At 37.4% G+C, this 23,955-nt stretch overlaps 5 protein-coding genes across 12 annotated transcripts; 3 read left to right on the forward strand and 2 right to left on the reverse strand.

Annotated features, from left to right (window-relative positions):
* The first annotated feature begins 2,007 nt into the window (after positions 1 to 2,007).
* Positions 2,008 to 7,357, forward strand: LOC111467812. 2 transcript variants are annotated; one of them, XM_023112885.1, is made up of 10 exons: positions 2,008 to 2,303; positions 2,698 to 2,882; positions 3,649 to 3,827; positions 4,193 to 4,477; positions 4,562 to 4,620; positions 4,712 to 4,748; positions 4,838 to 4,909; positions 5,561 to 5,882; positions 6,480 to 6,812; positions 7,117 to 7,357. In XM_023112885.1, exons 1-10 carry the CDS (start codon positions 2,180 to 2,182, stop codon positions 7,165 to 7,167), a joined length of 1,647 nt encoding a protein of 548 aa, XP_022968653.1. In that variant the 5' UTR covers positions 2,008 to 2,179; the 3' UTR covers positions 7,168 to 7,357. The 2 variants fall into 2 exon arrangements, with proteins under 2 accessions (XP_022968653.1, XP_022968652.1); XM_023112884.1 differs by having other exon boundaries at positions 6,480 to 7,357.
* A 558-nt stretch (positions 7,358 to 7,915) lies between these two features.
* On the reverse strand, positions 7,916 to 8,979 carry LOC111467360 (putative fasciclin-like arabinogalactan protein 20; the record flags this gene model as incomplete). The annotated part of the gene is given in 3 exon segments (XM_023112222.1): positions 7,916 to 8,549; positions 8,655 to 8,932; positions 8,935 to 8,979. Coding segments are annotated over 3 exon segments (708 nt in total), but the record flags the coding sequence as incomplete, so codon positions are not given.
* A 633-nt stretch (positions 8,980 to 9,612) lies between these two features.
* LOC111467813 (sulfhydryl oxidase 2-like) lies at positions 9,613 to 15,656 on the reverse strand. 4 transcript variants are annotated; one of them, XM_023112887.1, is made up of 13 exons: positions 15,140 to 15,656; positions 14,579 to 14,603; positions 14,393 to 14,485; positions 13,059 to 13,240; positions 12,902 to 12,971; positions 12,728 to 12,796; positions 12,552 to 12,625; positions 12,329 to 12,470; positions 11,686 to 11,726; positions 11,130 to 11,276; positions 10,627 to 11,055; positions 10,332 to 10,437; positions 9,613 to 9,778 (listed from the first exon to the last, which is right to left on the reverse strand). In XM_023112887.1, the coding sequence occupies exons 1-12, from the start codon at positions 15,343 to 15,345 to the stop codon at positions 10,377 to 10,379; spliced, it is 1,539 nt and encodes a 512-aa protein (XP_022968655.1). In that variant the 5' UTR covers positions 15,346 to 15,656; the 3' UTR covers positions 9,613 to 9,778; positions 10,332 to 10,376. The 4 variants fall into 4 exon arrangements, 3 of the variants coding, with proteins under 3 accessions (XP_022968655.1, XP_022968654.1, XP_022968656.1); XR_002714610.1 differs by lacking the exon at positions 9,613 to 9,778 and having other exon boundaries at positions 9,993 to 10,437; positions 10,512 to 11,055; XM_023112886.1 differs by lacking the exon at positions 9,613 to 9,778 and having other exon boundaries at positions 9,993 to 10,437.
* A 611-nt stretch (positions 15,657 to 16,267) lies between these two features.
* On the forward strand, positions 16,268 to 20,199 carry LOC111467817 (repressor of RNA polymerase III transcription MAF1 homolog). Of its 3 annotated transcripts, none has more exons than XM_023112895.1 (11): positions 16,268 to 16,408; positions 17,379 to 17,495; positions 17,624 to 17,694; positions 17,804 to 17,853; positions 18,141 to 18,214; positions 18,296 to 18,358; positions 18,723 to 18,810; positions 19,325 to 19,387; positions 19,459 to 19,538; positions 19,642 to 19,713; positions 19,784 to 20,199. In XM_023112895.1, exons 2-11 carry the CDS (start codon positions 17,464 to 17,466, stop codon positions 19,803 to 19,805), a joined length of 615 nt encoding a protein of 204 aa, XP_022968663.1. In that variant the 5' UTR covers positions 16,268 to 16,408; positions 17,379 to 17,463; the 3' UTR covers positions 19,806 to 20,199. The 3 variants fall into 3 exon arrangements, with proteins under 3 accessions (XP_022968663.1, XP_022968660.1, XP_022968662.1); XM_023112892.1 differs by having other exon boundaries at positions 19,798 to 20,199; XM_023112894.1 differs by having other exon boundaries at positions 17,398 to 17,495; positions 19,798 to 20,199.
* An 861-nt stretch (positions 20,200 to 21,060) lies between these two features.
* LOC111467816 (uncharacterized zinc finger CCHC domain-containing protein At4g19190-like) lies at positions 21,061 to 23,563 on the forward strand. Of its 2 annotated transcripts, none has more exons than XM_023112891.1 (2): positions 21,061 to 21,239; positions 22,529 to 23,563. In XM_023112891.1, the coding sequence occupies exon 2, from the start codon at positions 22,554 to 22,556 to the stop codon at positions 23,361 to 23,363; it is 810 nt and encodes a 269-aa protein (XP_022968659.1). In that variant the 5' UTR covers positions 21,061 to 21,239; positions 22,529 to 22,553; the 3' UTR covers positions 23,364 to 23,563. The 2 variants fall into 2 exon arrangements, with proteins under 2 accessions (XP_022968659.1, XP_022968658.1); XM_023112890.1 differs by having other exon boundaries at positions 21,062 to 21,239; positions 22,495 to 23,563.
* Positions 23,564 to 23,955: the final 392 nt, after the last annotated feature.

A 23,955-nucleotide genomic window follows, 5' to 3' on the forward strand; every position in this document is an offset into this window, starting at 1 on the left:
AATCAAATAAGAAGTTGAACAACATAATTTTGAGATTTTAACAATAATTCCCACACTCTTACCGTTCGAGAGGGACTTAATTAATGATTTGATCCTAACAAATAGTTCATTAAAACTAAAAGTGTAAGACGTAATTATATAAGTAAATCGAACTTATAACCCATTTATGTACAAATATCTCGGGAATAATTGACTTGCACACAACCTGTTCTAAATGGCATAAAAAATGTAAAAATGTAATAGTGCCCAATAATGTGTAGTTTCAATATGCCTATTATCTCAAATGTTCATCGATCAGTACTCCTACAACTTAGATGTCAAACCAAAAAGATCTGATCTCGAGGCTCTTAGTCAGAAAGGTGATGAAAGTTTCAGTGCCTACGAGGTGGAGGGCTGTCGCCAAAATGGCCAAGACTGAGGGGAGGGGCAGAACAGGCAGCTAGCCTGCTAGATTGAATGAAAGCACTTAGCCAGGGGGAGTCGAGACCAGGCAAAGAAAGAAAGGGAAAGGGCCTAAAATCTCGAAAAGGCAAGGACTCCAAGAAGAAGCCAAGCCTGAGGCCAAAAAAAGCGAGCTCAAGATCAGGAGCCAAAGAAGCGGACCGAGAAAAAAGAAGGAAGACTGAATCTGATTTTTCTCACCAAAGGCTCCAACATATAATATAATGCATTATATTATATTATATTATAATATATGATTTTATTTTATATTATATGATAGCGTGACCTTCTCCTTCAATTATTCCATCAACCCTAAGATTGTATCTAACCCACTCCCTTTCTCCTTTCTCCACATCATTTATTTGTTTGATAATAATTATTTATTCATCCTAAAAATAAATAATATTATTTATTTTATTTTTATAAAGGTAGTTTGTGATGATTTGTTAAAAATTAGGCAAAAAAAAATTAGGTTAAGATGGAGATTTGTACCTAAATTAAATTTAAAATAATAAAATTATTTCATTTTTAAATCCATTTAAAACATAATTTAATTTAATTTAAATATTATGAGTCAGCCAATTCAATTTATTTATTTATAGTTTAGTTATATATAGAAATTATATTATTTAATATTTTAAATAAATACCAAATAGTATGAAAATTAAAATTTGAAATTTTAGTCCTACTTTGGATCCATTATCGGTGGGGCCCACTGAAAACATTATGATATCATAGGTAATAATACACTGGATCATCGCCTTCTGATCATGTCCAAATTAAATGATTGACTTTCTAGTGGGCCCCACACTGTGAAAATCTGATCCATGTAATTTGGTGGGATCTAGCTTAGGAGAAGGGTGTATTATCGTTCACATAGATCGCGTTGCAGGCGATCATATCTCACCGTACACTGTTTTAGATGTTTTATTGCGATCAAATCAAACGGTTGATAAAATTTGGGTTAGTGTAAAATTAATTGGACCAAATGATAATTTAAATTATTATTTTTGCTTATGATAATATATATTTTATTGTTTATTTATTCTACATCATCTCTTAAATATAAATATATAAATATATTAATATTTAAAATATAATGTTATAAAATATATATTGAAATTAAATGGTAAATCTTCCCTTCCAATGAAAATAAATAAATAAATGTTTATATATATTAATATTTTCTTTTTAATAAAATTAAAAGATTAATCCAAATATTTGTTGAATTTATTATTATTTAATTAAAAATTATTTGTTGACTAAGTGGGAGCTAGGAGAGATTAGACTTACAGTGATTTAATTTTGAGGGCAAATTGGTAATTTAAACAAATATAATGATGACACGTGTACAAGAGTGTGAAAAAGAATTAAGGAAAAGTAGTATGGGACAAAATGGAATAATATAAGAAAATAAATATTTAGGGATTTGGCCATGCTTTTTTACTTAATTACTGATTTTAACGCAATTAATTAATTAATTAATTAATTGATTAATTAAAAATTAAGGCTCTGCCTGATTTTGTTTAACTAATTTAATGTAAAGCCAGCTTTTTTTGGTTTCTCATGATCACTAATTCACTGCCCCCACCACACTTTCATGTGAGCTCCTCTTCAGAGTTCTATTAATCTCCGTTACTTCGTTCTGAAGATCGTTGATCGGACTGGTACACTGCTCTTCTCTGTTCTTCGCTTACTGACTTCTTCAAATGAGGTAGCTGTGGTTTTGCGGTTGCCGATGAGGGGTTTATCGATATCTGCTTCGATTTCGCTTCTGTTTTTGGTGGATTTTGCCGCGTTCTTCTCGGTTTTGGCTTTATCTCACGATTTGGTGCCTAGAGATTCTGGAAAATTCGTCTTAGGTCTGCACATTTTCTGTCTTGCTCGTGAATTCTTGCTGGATTTGGTCCTCTTTTCTGATTCGAGTGTGATTTTCTTGTGAATTTGATCGATGATTTTTGCTGAAAGTAGCTGTGGGAAAATTATTTTATGTTATTTGTGTTTTCTGTTTGTTATTGTCCGAAGAAATGGATGCACTCCTCTAACTTAAAGGAGGTTAAAGGTGTTTGAGGCATATTTTGTTGCTTTATTTCTTGATTCTATGAATTGTTGTGTGTAAACTTTGGGATTCCTGCAATCTTGTTCTTCGTTTTTGTATTCTAAGCTGCCACATTGTGGAAAATATTTATTCCCTAATTGTTGGTTTTATGTTCTTTGCGTTGGCTTTTGTTTATTGATGGCGCTTTTTATTTGCAGGACAAGAAAACTTGGGTCCATGGAAGAATGAGATATTGGAGACTGCTAAAGCCCCAGGATCTGCAAATAACGACTCTCAAGGCCCTCTTCTATTGGCAGCAAATAGAACGAAGCGTCCAGATATTCTTCATGGGTTTAGGGTGTATCAAGGTGGCTGGGACATTGCCAATCGGGATTATTGGGCTGTAAGAGTTGCTCTCATAATTTATTTTACTAACTGTGTCTGATATATTTTCCCTGAATTCATACTATTCTATACAATTTCTTGTTGTTATATGTTTGAGTATGTGTGAGATCCTACATCGGTTGGAGAGGGGAACGAAACATTCTTTATGAGGATGTGGAAACCTCCCTAGTAGACGCATTTTAAAATCGTGAGGCGGATGGCGATACGTAATGGGCTAGCGGTAGACTTGGACTGTTACAAATGGTATCAGAGCCAGACACCAGGCGGTGTGCTAGCGAGGGCATTGGGTGTCACAACCATACTATGAAGAGAGTAGGTTATATTAGTCATCGTCCTCGATGACTTCCTCGGGGCACAATCGCATTGCGGATTGTGACACTGGGCCCCAAGGGAAGTGGATTGTGAGATCCCACATCGGTTGGAGAGAGGAACGAAGCATTCTTTAGAAGGGTGTAGAAACCTCTCCCTAGGAGACATGTTTTAAAACCGTGAGGCTGACAGCGATATGTAACGGGCCAAAGCGGGCTATATTTGCTAGTGATGGACTTGGGCTATTACATTCGGGTGATCACTAATTTTTGGCTTCATACCCATCGTATCACACCATAGAATTAAATAGCTATAGTATGTTTTTGTTGTCATTTTGTCTGCAGTGTTCTTACATTTTAGTATATGATCTTAGCTTGTATTGGCTCTTCCTTGGCATTGCTTCTAATTAGTTCTTTACCTGTAGTCATTTCTTTTGTGTTAATATGTTTCTGCAGTCTGTTGGATTTACTGGTGCCATTGGCTTCATTCTTTCCATCCTCTGGTTCATTTCCTTTGGCATTGCTCTTTTTATTCATCTTTGCTGTGGATGGAAGTTAAACATTAAAGGCGAAGAATCAAAGACTTCACAGCGGATTTGCCTCGCGTTACTTGTACTTTTGACATGTGCTGCCACGTAATACTCTACACTCTTGTCTCGATGATACACTTAGATTTTGAAAGCTTCTTCTAAATCTATTTTATTTGTCGTCTTTTTACATCGTTTGGTGCATGAACCATCGTTTTCATTGGAAATGCATCTTATTTATGTTGTTAATATGTGAGATCTCACATTGGTTGGAGAGGGGAACAAAGCTTTCCTTTTAAGGGTGTTGAAACCTCTCCTAGTAGACGCGTTTTAAAATTGTGAGGCCAACGGCGATACTTAACGGGCCAAAGTGGACAATATCTGCTAACGGTGGACTTGGGTGTTATTTTAATCTCAACTATGTTCGAATTGTCTCAACTCCTTTCTGAATCAAAGCTTTTCCTTCTTCGCAGCATTGGCTGTATACTTCTATGTTTAGGACAGAATGATTTTTACAATGAAGGTTTGCATACTTTGAAGTATGTTGTAAACCAGTCAGACTATACTGTGGATACGCTTAAAAATGTTACAGAATATCTCTCACTTGCAAAGACCATTAGTGTGGCCGAGGTGTTTCTTCCAATTGATGTAATCAACGACATTGACAAGTTAAACGCGGATTTAAATACCGCTGCAGATACAGTGGCCGAGAAGACGAGTATAAATTCTCATAAAATAACAAGAGTTTTCATTGCTATGTATGTATCTTCATCTTTTTCCTTTCAATCAAGTTCATGTTCTTTTACGACACCTAAAAGCTAACATAAATATTGCTCGTATAGGCGTTCAGCATTAATTACCGTTGCTGCGCTCATGCTTCTTCTGGCTCTCGTCGGTCTTTGTACGTAATTCTTATTCTTAAATAAAATTGTTTTGTTTCCTCGTTTACTTGACGTGTGCGTATTTTTAACTTACTGGAATTGTTGTTGCAGTCCTGTCGTTCTTTGGATATCAACATGCAATGTATATGTAAGTTGTTCGTCGTGTGATTGATTTAGTTTTCTTTTCAGATTCATCTATATATTGGTAGAATAAAAGTATGTTGTCATATTTTGCAGATTAATAGTCAGTGGTTGGCTACTTGTGACAAGTACATTTGTTCTTTATGGATTGTTTGTAATCCTTGACTGGTAAGTTGGTTTACAATTTGGCTATATCGTTGCGTAGTCTTATTAACTAATAACCCTCATATTGGTTTAATGAAATTGCTACCCAAACCCACCGCTAATCGATATTGTCCTCTTTAGACTTTCCCTTTCGGACTTCCCTTCAAGATTTTTAAAACGCGTCTGCTATGGAGAGTTTTCTACACCCTTATAAAGAATGTTCTGTTCTCCTCCCCAACATGTGGGATCTCACAATCCACCCATTTTGGGATCCAACGTCTTTGTTGGCACTCGTTCCCTTCTCCAGTCGTGGAACTCCCCAATCCAACCCCTATTCGAGGCCCAGCGTCCTTGCTGGCACACTGCCTCGTGTCCACCCCCTTCAAGGCTCAGCCTCCTCATTGGCATATGTGTTTGGCTCTGATACCATTTGTAACGTCTCAAGCCTACCGCTAACAACTATTGTTCTATTTGGGTTTTCCCTTTTGGGTTTCCCTTAAAGTTTTTAAAACGCATCTGCTAGGGAGAGATTTCCATACCCTTATAAATAATATTCATTCTCCTCCCCAACTGAGGTGTGATCTCACATTTACTGTCATCGCTTCTAATTTTTTCAAAATTAAAAGGATAAACTGAGTTTATGTCTATTTTTTGCTCTTTTTTTCTCTTCCTCAGTGCAGTTTCTGATACTTGTATGGCAATGGAAGAATGGGTGGATAATCCTCATGCAGAAACAGCTCTTAGCAATATCCTTCCTTGTGTTGATCATAAAACAACAAACCGGACGCTAATCCAAAGTAAAAAGATTGTAAACGACATTGTGAGCGTTGTTGATCAATTTGTGTACAACTTCGCCAATGCAAATCCTCCCCCAGGACTTCCCAACTACTGCAACCAGTCTGGACCTCCAATGCCAGCTCTCTGTTACCCATATAACTCTCAGCTGGAAGAAAGTAGATGTGGCGATAACGACGTGACTATCGACAATGCATCAACAGTAAGATTCATACAAGGCATTCTGGCTGCATTTTAACTTGGGAATGTCTATGCACCAAATAATAGGGCGATGTTTATAGGTGTCTGTACGTGTATTGAATCAACATCATGACTAGATCTAGATCTTAGTCTAACTGTGTGAGATCCCACGTCGGTTGGAGAGGGGAACGAAGCATTCTTTATAAGGGTGTGGAGACCTTTCCCTAACATACATGTTTTAAAACCTTGAGGAAGCCCAGAAGAGAGTCTAAAAAAGATAATATCTACTAGTGGTGGGCAAATGGTATCAAAGCCAGTCACCGAGCGGTGTGCCAACGAGGACGCTGGCCCCCAAGAGGGTGGATTGTGAGATCCCACATCGGTTAGAGAGGGGAACGAAGCATTCCTTATAACGGTGTGGAAACCTCTCCCTAGCAGACGTGTTTTAAAACCTTGAAAGGAAAGCTCAAAAGGACAATATCTACTAGTAGTGGGCTTTGGAATGGGAAGAACAACCAAAACATATCAGTGTTTATGGTGCCTTTCTCAGTTAATCATCTTTCTGTGTGTTCATCTGTCTTTGTTTCGATAATGATCGATACTTCGGTTATAAATGCAGGTTTGGCAGAAGTTTGTGTGCCAAGTATCGGAATCGAAACTGTGCACCACGGTTGGGAGAGTCACACCGGACATCTATTCCCAGATGGTGGCTGCAGTGAATGAGAGTTATGCACTTCAGCATTACACTCCCCCTTTGCTTAGCCTCCAGAACTGCAATTTCGTAAGGGAAACGTTTCACAACATCACCACAGGTTACTGTCCTCATCTGCACCATCATCTCAAGATTGTGAATGTTGGACTTGCAATGATTTCTGTTGGAGTATTGCTCTGTCTCTTGCTATGGATACTATATGCAAACCACTTCCAAAGGAGGAGTGATGTGTTAGTGAAGATATCAATGAGATCTCACATTGATTGTAGAGGAACGAGTGCCAGCGAGGACGTTGAGCCATGAAGGGGGTGGATTGTGAGATCTCACATCAATTGAAGAGGGGCACAAGTGCTAGCGAGAAAGCTGGGCTTTGAAAGAAGGTGGACCATGAGATCCCACATCAATTGGGGAGAAGAACGAAATATTTTTATAAAGATGTGGAAACCTCTTCCAAGCAAATGTGTTTTAAAAACTTTGAGGGAAAACCTGAAACGGAAAGTCCAAAGAGGATAATATCTGTTAGCAGTGGGCTTAGGCTATTATAATATCGTTGTCGATAAAGCGGACGAATCCAGTGACATCAAGCATCGGATGAGGAGTTTAGAGAGGTAGAGAAGAAAAAAAATAGATAGCAGGTTGGAAGCTTAAGTTTCCTCCTCGAATGGTAGAGTGAGTAGCTATATGCTCATGTAGTATATATACCCCTTTCAAGGGATGAAACCAAGGTGGGGCGCAGCGCCATTTTGGGTGGAAATATAATCAAAGCAAAATTCAATTTTCGGTTACATTTGGCTGCAATGCTCTTCTAACTACAATCTCAAATCAGGATTGATTCTATTTCATCAATAAGTCGAAGTGATGTGATAACACACGGATGCGTTGACGTCTCAATTTAACATTCGTGTCCTTCGACCGTAAATCTTATAAAGTGTTTGATAGATTTATTAACTTAAAAAAAAAAAAGGATTAGTAACGGAAGATCTAATGTTTTAAAATTGTGGTCTCAAAAGTGATTGAAAGAAGAAGTGAAATTAGGTAGGTTTCCCCTACCCCTCTTCTAGTTATGTCATTACCAATATGAAGTCGTTACCTTAGCTGCAAAGAGGGGGATGTTGAAGGCAAGGATAGTGACTAGAGTGAAGTCGCAACAAGTGCGGCTAGATCACCTACATGCACGCACCTGTCGGAATGCCTCCTTGAGGTAGAGTAGACCAATGATGATCTTATGTCATTTAGCCACTGATTTTCATATGCATCTCAACTAAGGTTTCATAAGAGAAATCAGAGTCTAACCATATTTGATCATCCCCACCTCTCTCTCAATCTCATCCGTGGGTATTCCTTTCAAGGTTCTTTAGACTATTGTTCTCACCAAATATACCGAACTCTTCACCCTTGAATGAACTATACAAACGAGCTGAAACTTGCAGGAAAATGGACAACTTCTATATTACAGCTTTCTGCTGAAGCTTTCTTTGTCACAGAGGCATAAAAAAGCAAGAAAAGCTCTTGAAATTTACAAATGGTGAATGTATACAAGTCACTGATATATGTTGTGGAATGGAAGCAAAAGATTTTCATGGCGTCAGAACTTACCAATGATCCAGTGCCTTACCATGAGGGGTGTTTCTCCTTTCTGAGCCTGATTCCTTTGCTGAGAGTCTCTCTGCCATAGAAAAAACATCAAGGAGGCCATGAACAACCAGCCACTCGTTCATATACATGTTGGGATAGATGACTGCAACTCCATTGATCATCAACATGCCGTTCGATTTCGCAACGGAAATTGCATATCCCTTTGAATATGTAGATAATTTCGTGCCTTTATCAAGATCCACAAGATCATTCCATAAAATTCTACGCGGCAAAATCTGACGAAAATACAGAGAAGGATAATCGGTAAAGTCATCAATGCGAGAGGCCAATGTATCATCTGAAGGAGCAAAGACTGTCATCATGGACTGACCATTACTAAACCTTAAAATCTTAGATTCAAGAAACAACGCCATTGAAGAATATCCAGTAGATCTTAGGGTTTCTATTGCTTCACCGAATGAATTCTTCTCCGTCATTGGACCTTACCGGAATCCCGCACTCAGACTCCGAGTAACCGGAAACACTTGGAATTTCAGGTCAAAAAACTTCTCGGTGCCAAAAACAACAAGCGAACCGTCATCGTAAATCGGCGAGCTACTAATCATGACTCGATTCAAAGAAATTTCATGAAAATATCGGGAAGAGGTTACCGTGAGCGATCGATCGGCCAACATCGTGGGAATCTTGGTGCCTAACGCGAGCGATTTGAGGCATTCGGGAGATAAGAAGAGAGGCAAGAAATGAAATCGAAGAAGAGAGAGAGAGAAGGCTGACCGGATTGGGCGAAAGCAGTATCTGAAGGTGAGAAGATTGTGATTGAATTGGATTGAGAGAGCAAGGATTAGGCTATGAGCTGAAGTATCACGGCCATGGAGACGAAGCCATTGTCGGACAAGATAGAGAGAAGAGTGAGAGAAGGATGAGAGATGAAGAGTGTGGAAGCCATCGAAGAGGCTGTGTTTAAGCTTCGGAATTTGTTTGCAGAGACGAAGTAGAGAATTTTGCGGATTCGGACAGTCTTATTTTTTGGCGCGAAAAGGTTGACACGTGGCGAGTATGGATTCGCTGAAATTGGTGGTTAGAAAATTGTTCGAAAATGCCCTTCTTTGTGCTGACTCAAAAATTATAATTTTAAAAAAAAAAATATATATATAGATATATATATATTTATTTATTTATTTATTACATCAGCAAAGTAGAATATGACATGGGGCCATAACCCTATGGTCATAGAATCAAAACCCTGTCTTTGATCAAATCATAATAATAATACCAAGAAATGTAAACAAAATATGTTGGTATGTGAGAATAATTTTTTTCCGAACTTGTTCGAAAATGTCATTGCTGTGCCATTCTCTACAAGACGTCAACTCAATATATATTCAATAATAAACAATAACAAATTAAAAGTGGTGCAACGAAACGTGGTGAACCCATAACCCAATAATAACAAAACACATATATTTATTATATCAACAAATTAGAATGGTACAGTGGAAACATGATGAGCCCATACGAATCCATTTTCCTTTTTCTACGTGTGGGAGTTAGAATTAATTCCCGTTTATCTCATTAGAGTGGTGCAAGGAAGACGTGGTAAGCCCATAACCCTATAATAACAAAACAAATATTATTTATTGTATCAACAAATTAGAGTGGTACAGAAGAAACGTGGTGAGCCCATAACCCAAATAAAATCGAACCACGTTTTCATTTCATGTTTCGTTTGATCGGGAGATCTAACAGAACTGCCCTCTTCTGAATCCTAATTGGAACACATTTTGAACCTTAAAAAGGTACATAAGCTACGGATTTTGACTATGATTTCAAAAAGGTTTAAACAAACTTAATTATCAAAGGCTACAATGAATCTAAATACCATATTGAAGAAGCTGTGTGTCCAAAAGCCAAAAGCCAATCAAACAAATTATTTAAAGCCTCAGATATGCTATAAGTTACATATGCTTCTCTATATTTCTCCTATCTCTTTGGAGCAACCAAGTTTAAGCTTTATGTCACTTTGAAAGCAAAGAAAAAGGAACAAAAAAAGCAAATTTCGAATGATTTGAACTCGAAAATTAGTTCATGATACGTATTTGTATGGTCACTGTGTGATGCACGGAATTGAATTGAATCGAATTGAATTGAAAATGCCCAACAAACCTCATCTTAGACGGTTGAATGCTCCAAATCTCCAGAGCTTCTTCATTATTTTACTTCTGTTGAGTCATATCCTTCACAAAACTTCAGCTCCGAGCTTCTCCTTGGCCTGAAAATGTCACAAATGGAAGATAAATTATAGGATGACAAGAACATTGTTGGAGGCTCTCTCTCTTTTGATACCTTTCATTTTTTTTGTTTCTTTCCCTTATTATATGCTTTTTAAGTCTTTTTGAAAGAGCCAATTACCCTCTCCTAATAATCATATTTCTTTAAAGAATGTCGTTGGTGGTAATACTTCCGACTCTTCTGCTGCGAACGCCAGTAACAAGCAAGAACTCCGAAGGCACAACTTGCAAGAGCAATTGCCAAAGCAGCCCCCACCGGGACTGCAACTGCGTTTGTTGATGTCGCTAACTCGTCGAGTGCCCCATCGACAACAACATTCCCAAGAGAACTGTTGCTTTTGTACAGAGATACAAGCATTTTACCATAGTAGTTGGTCAAGAATTTATGTACTACATTCTCGTCCCATTTTATCTGCTTGCTGCTGTGAGAGCGATAGCAAGATGAGCAAAGTTGCGGCGGAGGCCAGATCATCTTGGGAAATTTCGGGTCTGCGGTTCCCATGGATTCTTCTTCTTTTAATAATCTTTCATTGACTTTGTTGTGTGCCCTCCACAACCAGAGGGCAAAGTCACGAGCTTTGTTGAAAGGACTATACACACTGAAGACAGTACCTTGAGTTAGATGGTAAGGATATATTAAGAAAATGATACCAAATATTTACGCCAATCTTACCTCGAACACATTTCGTGAAAGTGCTGACGACATTCCTCGCAAACAAAGAAGTTACGGATGAAATCGCATATAGCTGTGAACGCAAACTGGCTTTCTCCGTCCTCAATTCTCACAGAAAGAGAATGCAGTAGAACCCATAATCCACAACTGCAGAAAGAGGCAATTAATCACATGATTGTAGAAAGACAACCATCTAAACGTTAACTAGAACATCAATAGGTTTAGCAACTATACTCTGATTTGGATCAATAATTTGTTTTTCCTTTTATTTTTCCATTTTTCTTTTCTTTTCAGGAAGCACAATGGAGCGAATAAGAACAATCATATGAAACTCCGCACGAAATTCCAACTGCATTCTCCTTAATGGAATGTAAATGGCTAGGAATTCGAAGGCATTGTCACTTTTGTATATAGAATGTTGCTAATTTTCTCCAGATTTAGATATAGGAACCGAGTGTAAAAGGAATTTCTAGAGAAAGCTAAGCTTTTCCACTCATTTAGAAAGAACAATTGGGTACCATCTGGCACATCAAATAAAAGTACGAGAAAAAGTTACCTAAATCCCCTCGTATCGTTCTTGCTACCACGGCAGAAAATCTGCAAACACGACATTCAAAGATAATGAGAATTATAGGAGTCTTTGTGTGTGTGTGTGTGTGTGTGTGTATAATACAAGGGAAGGAGGGAGAAAATGATCAGGTAGTCAATAGAAAGAGAAGTATTATGTACAGTGAGAGTTTCAAGCGTCTCAAACAAATGGAGGTTTTGAAACACAAACAATTCGTTGATATGAAAGAAACAATCTTAAAATTGGAGGTTTCTCTTCAAACTGTTCTGTAGGTCGATCGTTGAATAAGTGCCTACCTTGATCATACGAAATGGAGTATCTTAATCATGCCACAAAGATTTCACGGTGGATGACAAAATCCATATATCTTAATCATGCCCAACATATATCTTAGGAGGTCATCTAACCCTCTGCCCTTCAGGCCTCCACTATAAACTAATAGGTAAAGATTCTAAGACTTCATTACCATCAAACAAACGATAGTTGACCATGTTTCTTGTATTCGATAGAAAATGAAAATACAGTTCATATCAATACCCAGGAAATACCAGATAGTGGTCGACAAGATACATCAAATGCAACTCATAATTCCAAAAATAGTCCGGTTAAATTTTATGGTTTGTGTACCCACCCAATATCCACGAGGAACATCTTTTCCACATATTTGAAAGTTTTTAACTGCACCTTTTTCACTAGCAACCTCTTCTTGTTTCATATCTGCAAGGCTCAACTCGTCGAAGTTTACAAGTATCTCAGCGCTACCTCTTCGACACCTAAAGAAAGAGAAGAAACATCCCGATAATGAAACAGGAAAATATCACTTAGGTGAAGACAAGGATGAGACAGATATGCACCTCACAGAAGGATGATGAACCACCAGAAGTTGAAGAAATTTTATAAGGGGTGCTCGAGTTTCAGACTTGATCATCTGAAAGCATGCATGTGTAAGTTATCGGTCTATAATTGCTGGAAATAACACATACACATTTATATACGTATATGTATGCATGTGGTACAAAAAACTAATTACCTTGCGTTCCAAGATAATATCAAAGGCAGTGGATGTTGCCTCCTCAACATCATAGACTGCTCGAGCAATCTATTGTCATCAAATGCATTTCAATTGTCAACATCAGGAGTGAAGAAAAATTGTCTCATTTGTCATATAAGCAAATCAAAGTTTTATCATGATGGCTCAACCAACCTGTCCTGGATCTGAGATATTGGATGACAGGTGCTCATTTTCAAATGTTTGGTCATCCAAGCCATATGAGCTGGAAGTCAGTTAATTGCTTATTGCTCGTTTCAACTATGCAAAACTTGATAGAGCAAATTAAGAAATGATTGAAAGTACCTCCTACCTGCCCATTTGCTTGTTCATCCAATTTAGTAACTTTTCAGCAGTCCGTCCATCATCAATGTTACGAATTTCACTTTTCTCTTCCTTAGGATTCCAACTACCAGACACAAAGTTGGAAGGAGGACCCCAAAAGAGCATAGGAAAGTGACCCACCGAAAATTTATCACAGAGATTGGTATTCATCTGTGCTGGCAGACAAGTAAACGACAAGGACTAATCACCAAGATGCCTTCATATTTGTAAAATTCAAATTACGAACAAGGAGACTCAACAAATGTCGTATACTAAAGCCAGAACTATCTTTTTTCTTGGACCTCACTTAGCAATGGGTAAAAGTTGCGCAGACTGCTAAAATTTTCAAAATAATCACACATGAGAAAATAAGCCAAAATAGTGAAAACTATAAACAAGATTTAAAAAAGAAAAAGTGAGGTCAACAACAAAGGATAAGTTGATACCATCCTTCTAAATCTCAAACTCATGCATGGTAAAGAATTAGTAATATTGGCCATTCACTATGAGGACCTCAAAACGGATACGGTACACTGACTCAAATCATTATTGGTTAACACACAATATAAGGTTGCAATTTGCATATCATCCGATATGAAACATGTTTCTAAAAGTTGGAGAAATTTATAAGATAAGATTAGATTATAAATTTAACAAGTTTTTGTAATGTACATCCTCATTAGAAAAACTACAAAAAATTGTCAATAGCATGATATGATTAAATTTAGGAACCAGATGTGTGATGATGACCCCCTCGCAGCTTCAAGTGTACATGCATGCTATGCCAATCGATAAAAAGTTGAGACTTGCAACAAATTATCTTCGTATACTAATCAAAATTCAATCAACAAGTTAATTATGTGAATCATTCAGTTCTATGATTGTTCTATGATTATCCCCACAAACCAACACAAGTCCTTTCAACATGTTTTGTGTTCACTCACATACATCATAGGAAAATTCTCCAGAGATCACCTAACATAAATTGCTCCAAACAAAATACGCTTTAACTATAGAGTTCCTTTGATTGACCTACCGAAAAGAAAGGCACACCTCGTTGGTATAGGTAGTACTTTTCAATTTTTTTTAAGCCTTTCTAAGCCATCCTATACTCAAAATCGCTTTCATTCGAATGTGACTTAGATTCATTCATGTACCTCTCCTTTACTCGAGTGTCACAATGCAAGCTCATTATACCTCAAAGCAAAAATGAACCAGTGCAAGCTAGCAAAAAAATGATACTTCATGAAATCAAAGGGGCAAGTAGAAAGTACTACAAAGATCCCTAAGAATGATGGAATCAATAGTGCAGAATCACTATACCTTCAAAGCGCAGTCAACTCTTGTCATTAATACTTTCCCTGGGTGCACAGCATTAGGTCCATTGAAAAGCCTCGCAACTCTTTCATAATGGGGCTACAGGTTGATGTTCAACCAAAAAGCAAGATTAGATAACTTGTAGCTATAGCTCTTGAACATAAATTTGAGCATATGAATATGATGTCTAACCTTATAGTTTCTGCAAGCAGGGCACCTACAAGAGTAACAATTAGAACACATCACAAGTGTACTTGAACAGAAGCATTGAGATTTCTTTAAATAACAAATCACATGTGTATTTTGATTTCAACATTCTACCGTTTGAGTTCTCGGAAGGTAAAAGAAAAGACATCACGAGTCATATGACATGGGCAAAATAGTTCATTGGATTACTCTTCTATAAGAAGCTACGGGCTTTCCCCATAATCCACAATTCCAGAGGAGTATGAGCAATATCCGTTGCTTGGCAACAGATTTCACTGAACACTAACTAAAAAATCAGCCACGAACACCACCCATTGTTATTCTATCATTCTAGCTTTGCACCGGTAAACGATCATACGTAGACCAAGAACTGAATGAGGTGCCAAGGTTTCTCAAAATGACAAATAAATTCACATACTAAGCGACACTCAAATTTCCGTAGCTCCCAATCCAAGCAGCAAAACATGCAAGTACAACAACTAGAAAGAAAATCGCCGAACAATTTCAAATCAACAAACATGTGAGAGAAGGAAAAGAACTCCTAACCAGTGAGCAAAGAATTCAACGACTGCAAAGGTGGCTGGAGCATCCCTAAAAACCGCATCGAAATTGGTGGCGTTCAAATCAATGGCGTAGTCTTCAGAATCCCCGTTCTTATCAGCAACCGTTCTAAGGATCGAACGCGATCCCAACGAAGTTCCAAACCTCAACGCACTCAGACACACAATCAAAACCAAAAGTGTCCGAGACATTGAAATGAACCACCGGCTGCAATAAATGATTCAAACAAGGAGGGAAGAATCCGCAGAGGATCTAACAAAATTTAAAAAAGGAAGTATGATACTAAGAGAAATTAATGGATTCAACAGATAAATGATGGAGACTGGTGGATAAATTTAAGAGAGAGAGATCTGAGAGAAAAAGGAAGAATATGCCGTTGCCGGAGATGTAGGGATGTGAAAAGGACCTCCGACAGTCGGCAATGGTAGGGAGACGAGTATAATACACGCGCGGGAAAAAGAGTGGGCTTTACGTCTGAGCGCGGGGTCATGTCATCCGCGCCTTTTCGCTCATCTTTGGACAAACGGCACCAGCCGGTTAAATAAATGAAAATAGAAATTAAACAAAATTATATTATTATTATTATTATTATTATTATTTAAGTTTGAATTTTTTAAAATTACTTTAACATTATATTACTTTTTGTGAAATATTTATCGATCTATTATGATTTTTTTTTAATTTTAATAGAAATTATATTATAAAATAGGAATTATTACAAAAATTCATTTTATTTTTTTAAAAAAAACATAAAAATGGAGGAAATTTTGAATCTAAAAATAAATTAAAAATTTTGTAAAAATAAAAAATAAAATAATTTTTATTAAAAAATTAAAATGTTTTAATTACACGTGTCCCATATTCGTCAGGTTTATTATTGTAACAAAATTCATCAATTATTTTTATAATTGTTTTGATTATTATTATTATTATTTTTTTAATTACACACATTTTTCACGACCCGCCTTAAAAATTGGGCCAACCATGCGTTTTAATTGGGCTGGGCTTTTATACTTCGGCCCATAGTTCTTAAAAAGGCTGTAAACGACGTCGTTCGGAAATCACGACCCAACAACCACCGGTCACCAATACATACCCGAAAATTCCCGGTAGAATATTCGAATATAGGGCTCATAGAACCCATTTTCGAGAGTTCTGTAACCTGTTCAATTCCATCACAATAATCAGATTTTGGATATAAACCAGTCGTTTACTCGTCAAATACATCTTCGTTCGAGCGCTTTTGATTGCAAGGTGTGCTCTCAATTCATGTTAGATTTGTTTACATTTCGTTCGATTGCTCGTTTGGGGATCTTTTTTGTTCGTTTGGTGGTGATTTGTTTTTGTTGAAAAATCACTGTACGTTCTCCTTGTTATTGATATTTTTGGGGAATTTTTAATTCAATCAAGGTGTGTAGGGATGAATATTAGATTGCTGTGCTCATTCGGAGCCAAAAAGGTTTCACGGGGATTGAAATGTTAGTTCTAGGGCGAGCTTGATTTAAGAATCTAATTCATTAGTTTTGAAGGACATTGCGTGATGCGAGGGTGAATTACTGGCTTGAGAAGAAGTGGATTATTAGATGAATATTAGGTTGCTGTGCTCATTCGGAGCTAAAAAAGGTTGCACGGGGATTGAAATGTTAGTTCGAGGGCGACCTTGATTTAAGAATCTAATTCATTAGTTTTGAAGCACATTGCGTGAAGCGAGGGTGAATTACTGGCTTGAGAAGAAATGGGTTATTAGATGAAAGTGGCAGCCTTCGTTCTCGTGCAGCATTTTAATTTCATGTTTTTTTTAATAAATTTTAATTTTGTTTTAGAAAAATTCTTGCCGTTACTTTGATAATTTGGTCCATTATGAAGATTCTTTCTAATTTCATGTTCACTCCTTGTGATCGGCTTCGATTGTTACTGCCTTTTGCTTTTATTAATTTTACTTGCTGGTGATTTTTGCGTACCATTACTAGCATGGGTTCTATAGCAGTGTAGTTTGATACGTGATTCAATATGAGTTAGTATGCTACTGGGTCATTACCTGATTTCTCGGTTAAGATGATTGTTAATTTATTAGAAGTGTATTCCATATTACCAGTTTTTCCAATGGTTGGTGACTTTTATAATAGGTTCTTGATCATCTCGTATTGTTCTTAGCAGACCCAAAGTTTTATACATTATATTTTTTATATTTACATATAATGCTCTGTTATATGCAATCATAAAGATCAACTGCACTATTGAAGGCGAATTTGCACCAAACTACCCAGGAGTAAGCACGGAAGTTTCTGTATCTGCCCGCAAGTTAGCCAATGAAGTTCCTAGAATACACCCCGTTTGATAGGTTTGTCTAGTGAAATCAAATCATGGTCTATTTCAATGATTTTCCCTTCTCATATTTTCTTCAGGCACGTTTTTTTTTTTTTTCCTTTCTCTTACTCAAATTTGAATTTTGCATGACTGTTGTTATAGGTTGAATGATTTCTTGAGCCATTTGAATCTTGGAGAACGTACTATCAAGGGATGCCTAGAAGCTTATTCTTGTAAGAATATGTGTGCTTGGGTGCATAACTGTAAATTTATGCTCATCTGGTCTATATATTTAAGATTTCTTGAAATGTAAACTTTCATTATTTTTTTATGTTTGTTAAGGTAAACATACAGGAATAGACAAGAAACTATCTTTAAGCTTGGAGAATGAGGTAAGGATGTTTCAATCTATTTATGACATGGTTGTTTATTTCTCACTTCTTGTCGTATGTTGTTAAAAAGCCCTTAAAACATTTATTGGAAGCTTATCCTCATTAGTATATACCATTAGACTCATGGTAATAACGGGCTACCTTGCCCGTTCAAACTGCACAACTTTCAATTTTGATGTGTATGCTGTTGCATATTAAATGCATACATATGTGAATGTGCTGCCATATGTTTGAAGTGGAAAAATATTCGCAGCTGGTTTCTTATTGTTTGTCTTCGACTTCTTCAGATTCTTGACTATCTTGGGAAATCATCTGATGCAGACTCTTCTTCACCAGATGAATTTTTATTGAGCAGATCAAGGTATTGAATGCCAACTTGGATATGATGTCCTTGGTGGTTATTGTATTATATGGTTCTTTGACAAGTTTAACTTCATGGCAGCCGAAAAACTCTGATATACTTGGTTCTCACCCTCAATCATGTGTACCCGGATTATGACTTCAGGTATCTCATATCTGCCAAAATGATCGTGCACCACTTCATGCATGCCATCATTAGTTTTTGTAAAGAACTATGACGGAGGATTATGGGTAATGCTACTGTCAGCTTATTGGGCGACATGGCAACCCACTTTATATTCCTCCTTGTAAAAATTGTATTGGGAGTGTTGTCAAAAGGAATGACAGACAGTTTCAATGAACTGTTGCTCTAGGAGCTGAGAGTTCAAGTCTCTCCATTTCCAAGTCTAATACTCTCCAGTTAGTGCGTTGGTGCTGAACTTTTGCATTATCTGAATTATACTGAAGTTTCTGTAGTTTCATTGTGCTTCCTTACTATGATATTTGCCTACATTTCTGTTGTTTACTAGTGCAATGCAAGCACACCAGTTCTTTACAGAGGAAAGCTGGGACAGTTTCAAACAGATCTTTGATGCGTACATGTTAGAAGCATCTAAGGTACTATTTCTGTGGGCACACTTGTTTGTGCTAATTGATGTCGTGAGATGTCCGTGTGAATACATAATAACCTAGCAACTCAAGTATTAATTTTCTAGCATGGTTTGGGTGTTATTGAAGATTATTTTTGCTTAATTAGCTTCTGTTAAATTCTCCCTTTCCTCGAATGTGGAGTAGGCTGCAATTTTACTTTCATTTTTTTTCCTGTTAGTTTGGGCAGCCATGAATATCTGCACGAAAATTCACCATCTTATTTCTTATACGCTCAATTGGTTTGGGATCAAAATATGTCTACGTACTTTTGGATCTTTTGTTGATTTGAATGTTTATGGAGATGTGGCTATTATTATGGTTGATTTTTCATTGTGAGAACTGGAGAGGAGAGGTTTGGGCCCCTAATGTGGTGGCAGATTTCTATATCATAGTATTTAGCAATAATGTCTTGTTGATGAAGAACTCATTTTCCAACAACTTCTTGTTGATACGTTCGTACATCCTCGAATACCGATTGCAGGAATGGGTTGAGAATAATGAGGGTGGTTCCTTACTTGATATGACATATAAGGCTCTTGATGAGGTATGTGTGGTCTAAATGGATGTAGATGGCGATATTAGGCATATTAACAACCCCTTGCCTTGCACGTGCAGGTTGTAAAACTAGCAGAATGTGAAATTTACAGTTACAACCCGAATTCTGATGCGGATCCGTCCATAGAGAGGGGGGCAACGTATGTGTATTTCGATTTATATTGTGGCCTAAAATGTTAGTTCAATATCTAGGAATGTATATATGTATGTAACCTTTGGTATATTTGTTGTGTGCTTCATCAGATGGTCCTTCAATTTCTTCTTTTATAATCGAAAGTTAAAGCGTGTCGTTAGCTTCCGCTTCTGGTGTTTAAGGTACGCTATGCTTAGTTGCTTGCTCCAAAACTTTCAACTAATTTATAACGACCGTTATATTTATCATCAGCTTTGGTGTGGCAGTAATTTGATGGCTGAGGGATTCCATTTGGACGGGAGAGCCTACGAGGAAGATGAAGATATCTTTGATAACATGGATATCTAAGAAGACATACTCCTGTAAGGTATCTGTGCATAAATGAAGACTTGTGTGCATGCATGCATCGCTAATTCTCGAGACCTTACTACTGAATCCATATGGTTTCGGTGTTGGCTCAACCCTTTCGCTTGATCTGTGTTTGTATGGTGGGATGACGTTTATTCTCGTATATAGGAATAAATTGTACAATCCGTCCCCGACCCCTAGATGTAACGTAACGATAGAGAATCGACGAGGATTATGAGCTGTTGTGATATATTATGTATGCAAATATATTGAAGAGACTTATCTCTGAGGTAATATGATGCAGAATGTTCAGTTTTTTGTACCTAAAAAATGACTACTAGATAGTAGATATTACCTTAATGAACGTGCGCGACATGAACGTTCAATATATTCATTACTAGTTTGTAGAGTTGGTAACTTTAGATCACTCTTCGTAGCGTTTGCATTCTAAAATATACATATCCAATTCCACTCATCTATTTTTTTAAGATTAAATTTTCGAACATTATAGATTAAACATATATTTAGTCTATTTTTCTTGTCAATAAAAGTTTAATAAATTATATATTTGTTTTCATATAGCCTTGTAACACTAAGAATTTGATTTGATTTGATTTATTGACTGTTTTATAATGAATTAATATTTTAGTGATAACACATGTTTGTTTAACCTATAACTTATTCATCAAATTATCTCGTTAATAATTAGAAATTAAATTAGTTTAGGGTGATTTGATTGACGTGCAAGTCTTTCGTCTATGTATCGACTATCGGGCCCATAACAACACTAAAAATCAAAAAAGAGCCCGCGGCGGAAAGACACAAGTCGTCCATCTCGACGTGATATATGAATTGTTCAGTAGTGCTTCGCCCCAGCGGGAGGTCCGCACAACAGGCTATTAGCTCAATGGCCCGCCTCGATTCTATTCGTATATATTATCAAGTCTTCACGTTACGTTTACCCTTCGCCATTAAATAAAATTTTAAGGGTCTTTAGCCTAAAAATATTTTTGTAAATAATATATTGAGTAGAATTTAACAATTTAAAAAGCTTGAAATAATTAATTATCAGTTATTAGAATGAAATTTGATTAAAATTTAATTTAGGGAGGCGGAGGAAAGGAAAAGGAAAGAGAAGAGCACGTGGTGAACGGTGGCGGCAGAGAACGCGTAGAGCATGAACGTCTTTTCTGTCTATAAAAAGGGCCCTTTGCTCCCCAATTCGGTCATCCACCGGGCGTTTCTGGAAAGGTGAACTTGAGTCGACGCGAAGTCAAACAGAACCCTAACCATCTCCTTCTTCGTTATTCGATCTTCCGATTTCTCTTGCAATCTTGTTTCCCCTCTCCTTCAGGATCAGGTACGGTTCCAATTCCTAATTATGTCCCTTGCTCATCATGTCTAGCGATGGTTTTCTGTTCTTCGTCTTTTTCCGTTTTAGATAGATCTGAGTTTTATGGATGGTTGATTCTGTTGCTTGATGCGTTTATAAACTTGCGAGTAATCTTGTGGTATGGATCGCGTGTTGATGTTTTTCTTTTTCTAGTTTAGAGTTATTCTGAACAAAACCTCTTTTGCCAAGGGTTTTGGGTCCTTTGTTTTTGGGGTTTTACGTGAATTGTGCTGCTTATGTTCTTAATGTACGTGTTTTGGCGCTAATACGTTTGTGGCTGACAAGTTGAAGTTGATCAAAACCAAGATTGGAAACATCGTAGAAGAATTTTCTTAGTTTTGCAATTATCGCCACGGAACTTACCTTTTTCTGATGAATGTATGTTGGTAAATTCTTGTTAGAACAATTGAGATTAAATTATATGATGTTTTGGGTATCAACTGGGTCTTGTTTCAACTTAGCTAGGTATATGAATGATCATAGTGGTTGGTGTCTTATGTCAAATTGGCTAGCTGAATGGTTGGTCTCTATGTCAAGTTGCATTGGTTATTATGTGCTTCAGCTACTTGAATCATTTTCTGCTCGGCATGTTATATGTATTTTTGTAACGGCCTAAGTCTACCGCCAGCGGATATTGTCCTCTTTAAGCTTTCCTTTTGGGCTTCCTCTCAAGTTTTTTAAAATCCTTCTGTTAGGGAGAGGTTTCCACACTATTATAAAGGGTGTTTCGTTCTCCTCCCCTAACTGACGTGGGATCTCACAATCTACCCCTTTTGGGGCCAGCGTCCTCGTTGGCACTCATTCCCCTCTTCAATCGATGTGGGAGCGCTCAATCCACCCCCCTTCGGCTCTGCCTCTTGTCAACCCCCTTCGGGATTCAGCTTTCTCGCTGGCACATCGCCTAGTGTTCGGCTCTAATACCATTTGTAACGGTCCAAGTCCACTACTAGTAGATATTGTTCTCCTTGGGCTTTCCCTTTCGAGCTTCCCCTCAAGGTTTTTAAAACGCGTCTATTAGGGAGAGGTTTTCACCCCTTATAAATGATGTTTTGTTCTCTTCTCCGACAGATGTGAGATGTCACAATTTTTTTGTACGAGAAAGTAGCATCCTACGTTATCTTTTGTGTTTGTTGAAATTGGATATAATTGCAATATAGCAGAGATGTTATTGAAGTGCATATTTTGATGGGAAGAACTAACATTGTTTTTTCTCTTCTGTGAGATGCACTTCCGGCCATTGTCATACCAAAATGCAGGTATTGAGCTGGTTTTTGTATCTGAATGGACACCAAGAAATTCTTCCAATTGGTTGAGGAGAAGAAGAAGAGAGCTTTGGAGAAGAAGGAAGCTCCATTGAAATGGGAACAAAAACTTGAAGCTGCGGCCAAGGCAAAGGCTGATCATGAGGGAGGACGGAGAGCAGGTAAGCGAATTCATAGGAAGCACAGGAAACATAGCCACTCTGATTCAGGTGACTATGAGAAGATGAAGGATAGAAAATCCAAGAGAAAACCGAAACGTCGTCGCTCGTCTAATGATGTCAGCAGCGATGAAATTGGTGGCCACTCTGAAGAAGATAGGAGGAAGAAGAGAAACCATAGAAGACATATTCATGATGATTCAAGTTCCGATGAAAGTTACTCCGGTTCTTCTAACGATGATATTGAGACAACTAAAAGAAGTCACTCCCGGCGTCACAAACATCATAGGCGACCTAACTATTCATCATCTGACGATTCTAGCAGTGAGGATGATACTAGTTTGCGAAGGAAAAGGCATGTAAGGCACCACAGGCCCCACCATCGACACGGGCAATCCCATCGATCGTGTAGTATCGATTCTTTAGATTGTAATTATGGCAGGCATGAGGCTAGAAGCCAGTCTTCAGGGAAGTCATCTGACGATAATCATGAAGAAGAATCAGCACTACAATCTCGGCACAAGAGAGAAAATCACCATCACAAACATCGGCACCACCATCATTCAGGTGAGAACAAGCATTCATTCAATGGGTCGACCAAGATAGATGAAAAATATAACGACGATGACCCTGATGGAAACAACCACGATCGTTCCAAGAATCCTCATTAACCTCGTAATGATTCTGATATTGGGTTGATCATTCCAGGATTCCGGCTGCATATGTTTGTTTTATGTGGATTGCTTCTGAATGGCTTGTTGCTTGTAATTTAGGCATTACAATTATATATCACATTATATAGGCCGCACGACTCTTGGCTGCTAATTCTACAGCTACTCCATTCCTATAGTTATAACCTAAATCTTTTGATTAATCTTTTGATTAATCTTTTGCTACTCTGATACACTTGCACTGCGTGAATATTTGAGGACTCGCACCAGAATAAATGAATTTTTCTGGAAAATCTGCTAGTGAAAGACCTCTCAAGGAATAGAGATATTAGGCTAAAGAGAGTCAAAAGAGGATCTTTCCAATGTTATCGGTTTCGGTACATAGACTAAATTATACAATGTGAGCAAAAGTTAATAGATTCATGGCAATATAGAACCGTGTATAAGTTATCATGCTTGCATATCCACCATTTGAGTTTCCAACAATTATTCCAATAATTATATATTTGATTAGACCGAGGTCGAGTCGGGTTAAGTCAAATCTTACCTTACCCTCCATAGAAAACGCTAACGTCTTGATTTGAGACAATGC

The sequence above is a fragment of the Cucurbita maxima genome, unplaced genomic scaffold, assembly GCF_002738345.1.
Source record: "Cucurbita maxima cultivar Rimu unplaced genomic scaffold, Cmax_1.0 Cma_Scf00034, whole genome shotgun sequence".
Taxonomy (NCBI): domain Eukaryota; kingdom Viridiplantae; phylum Streptophyta; class Magnoliopsida; order Cucurbitales; family Cucurbitaceae; genus Cucurbita; species Cucurbita maxima.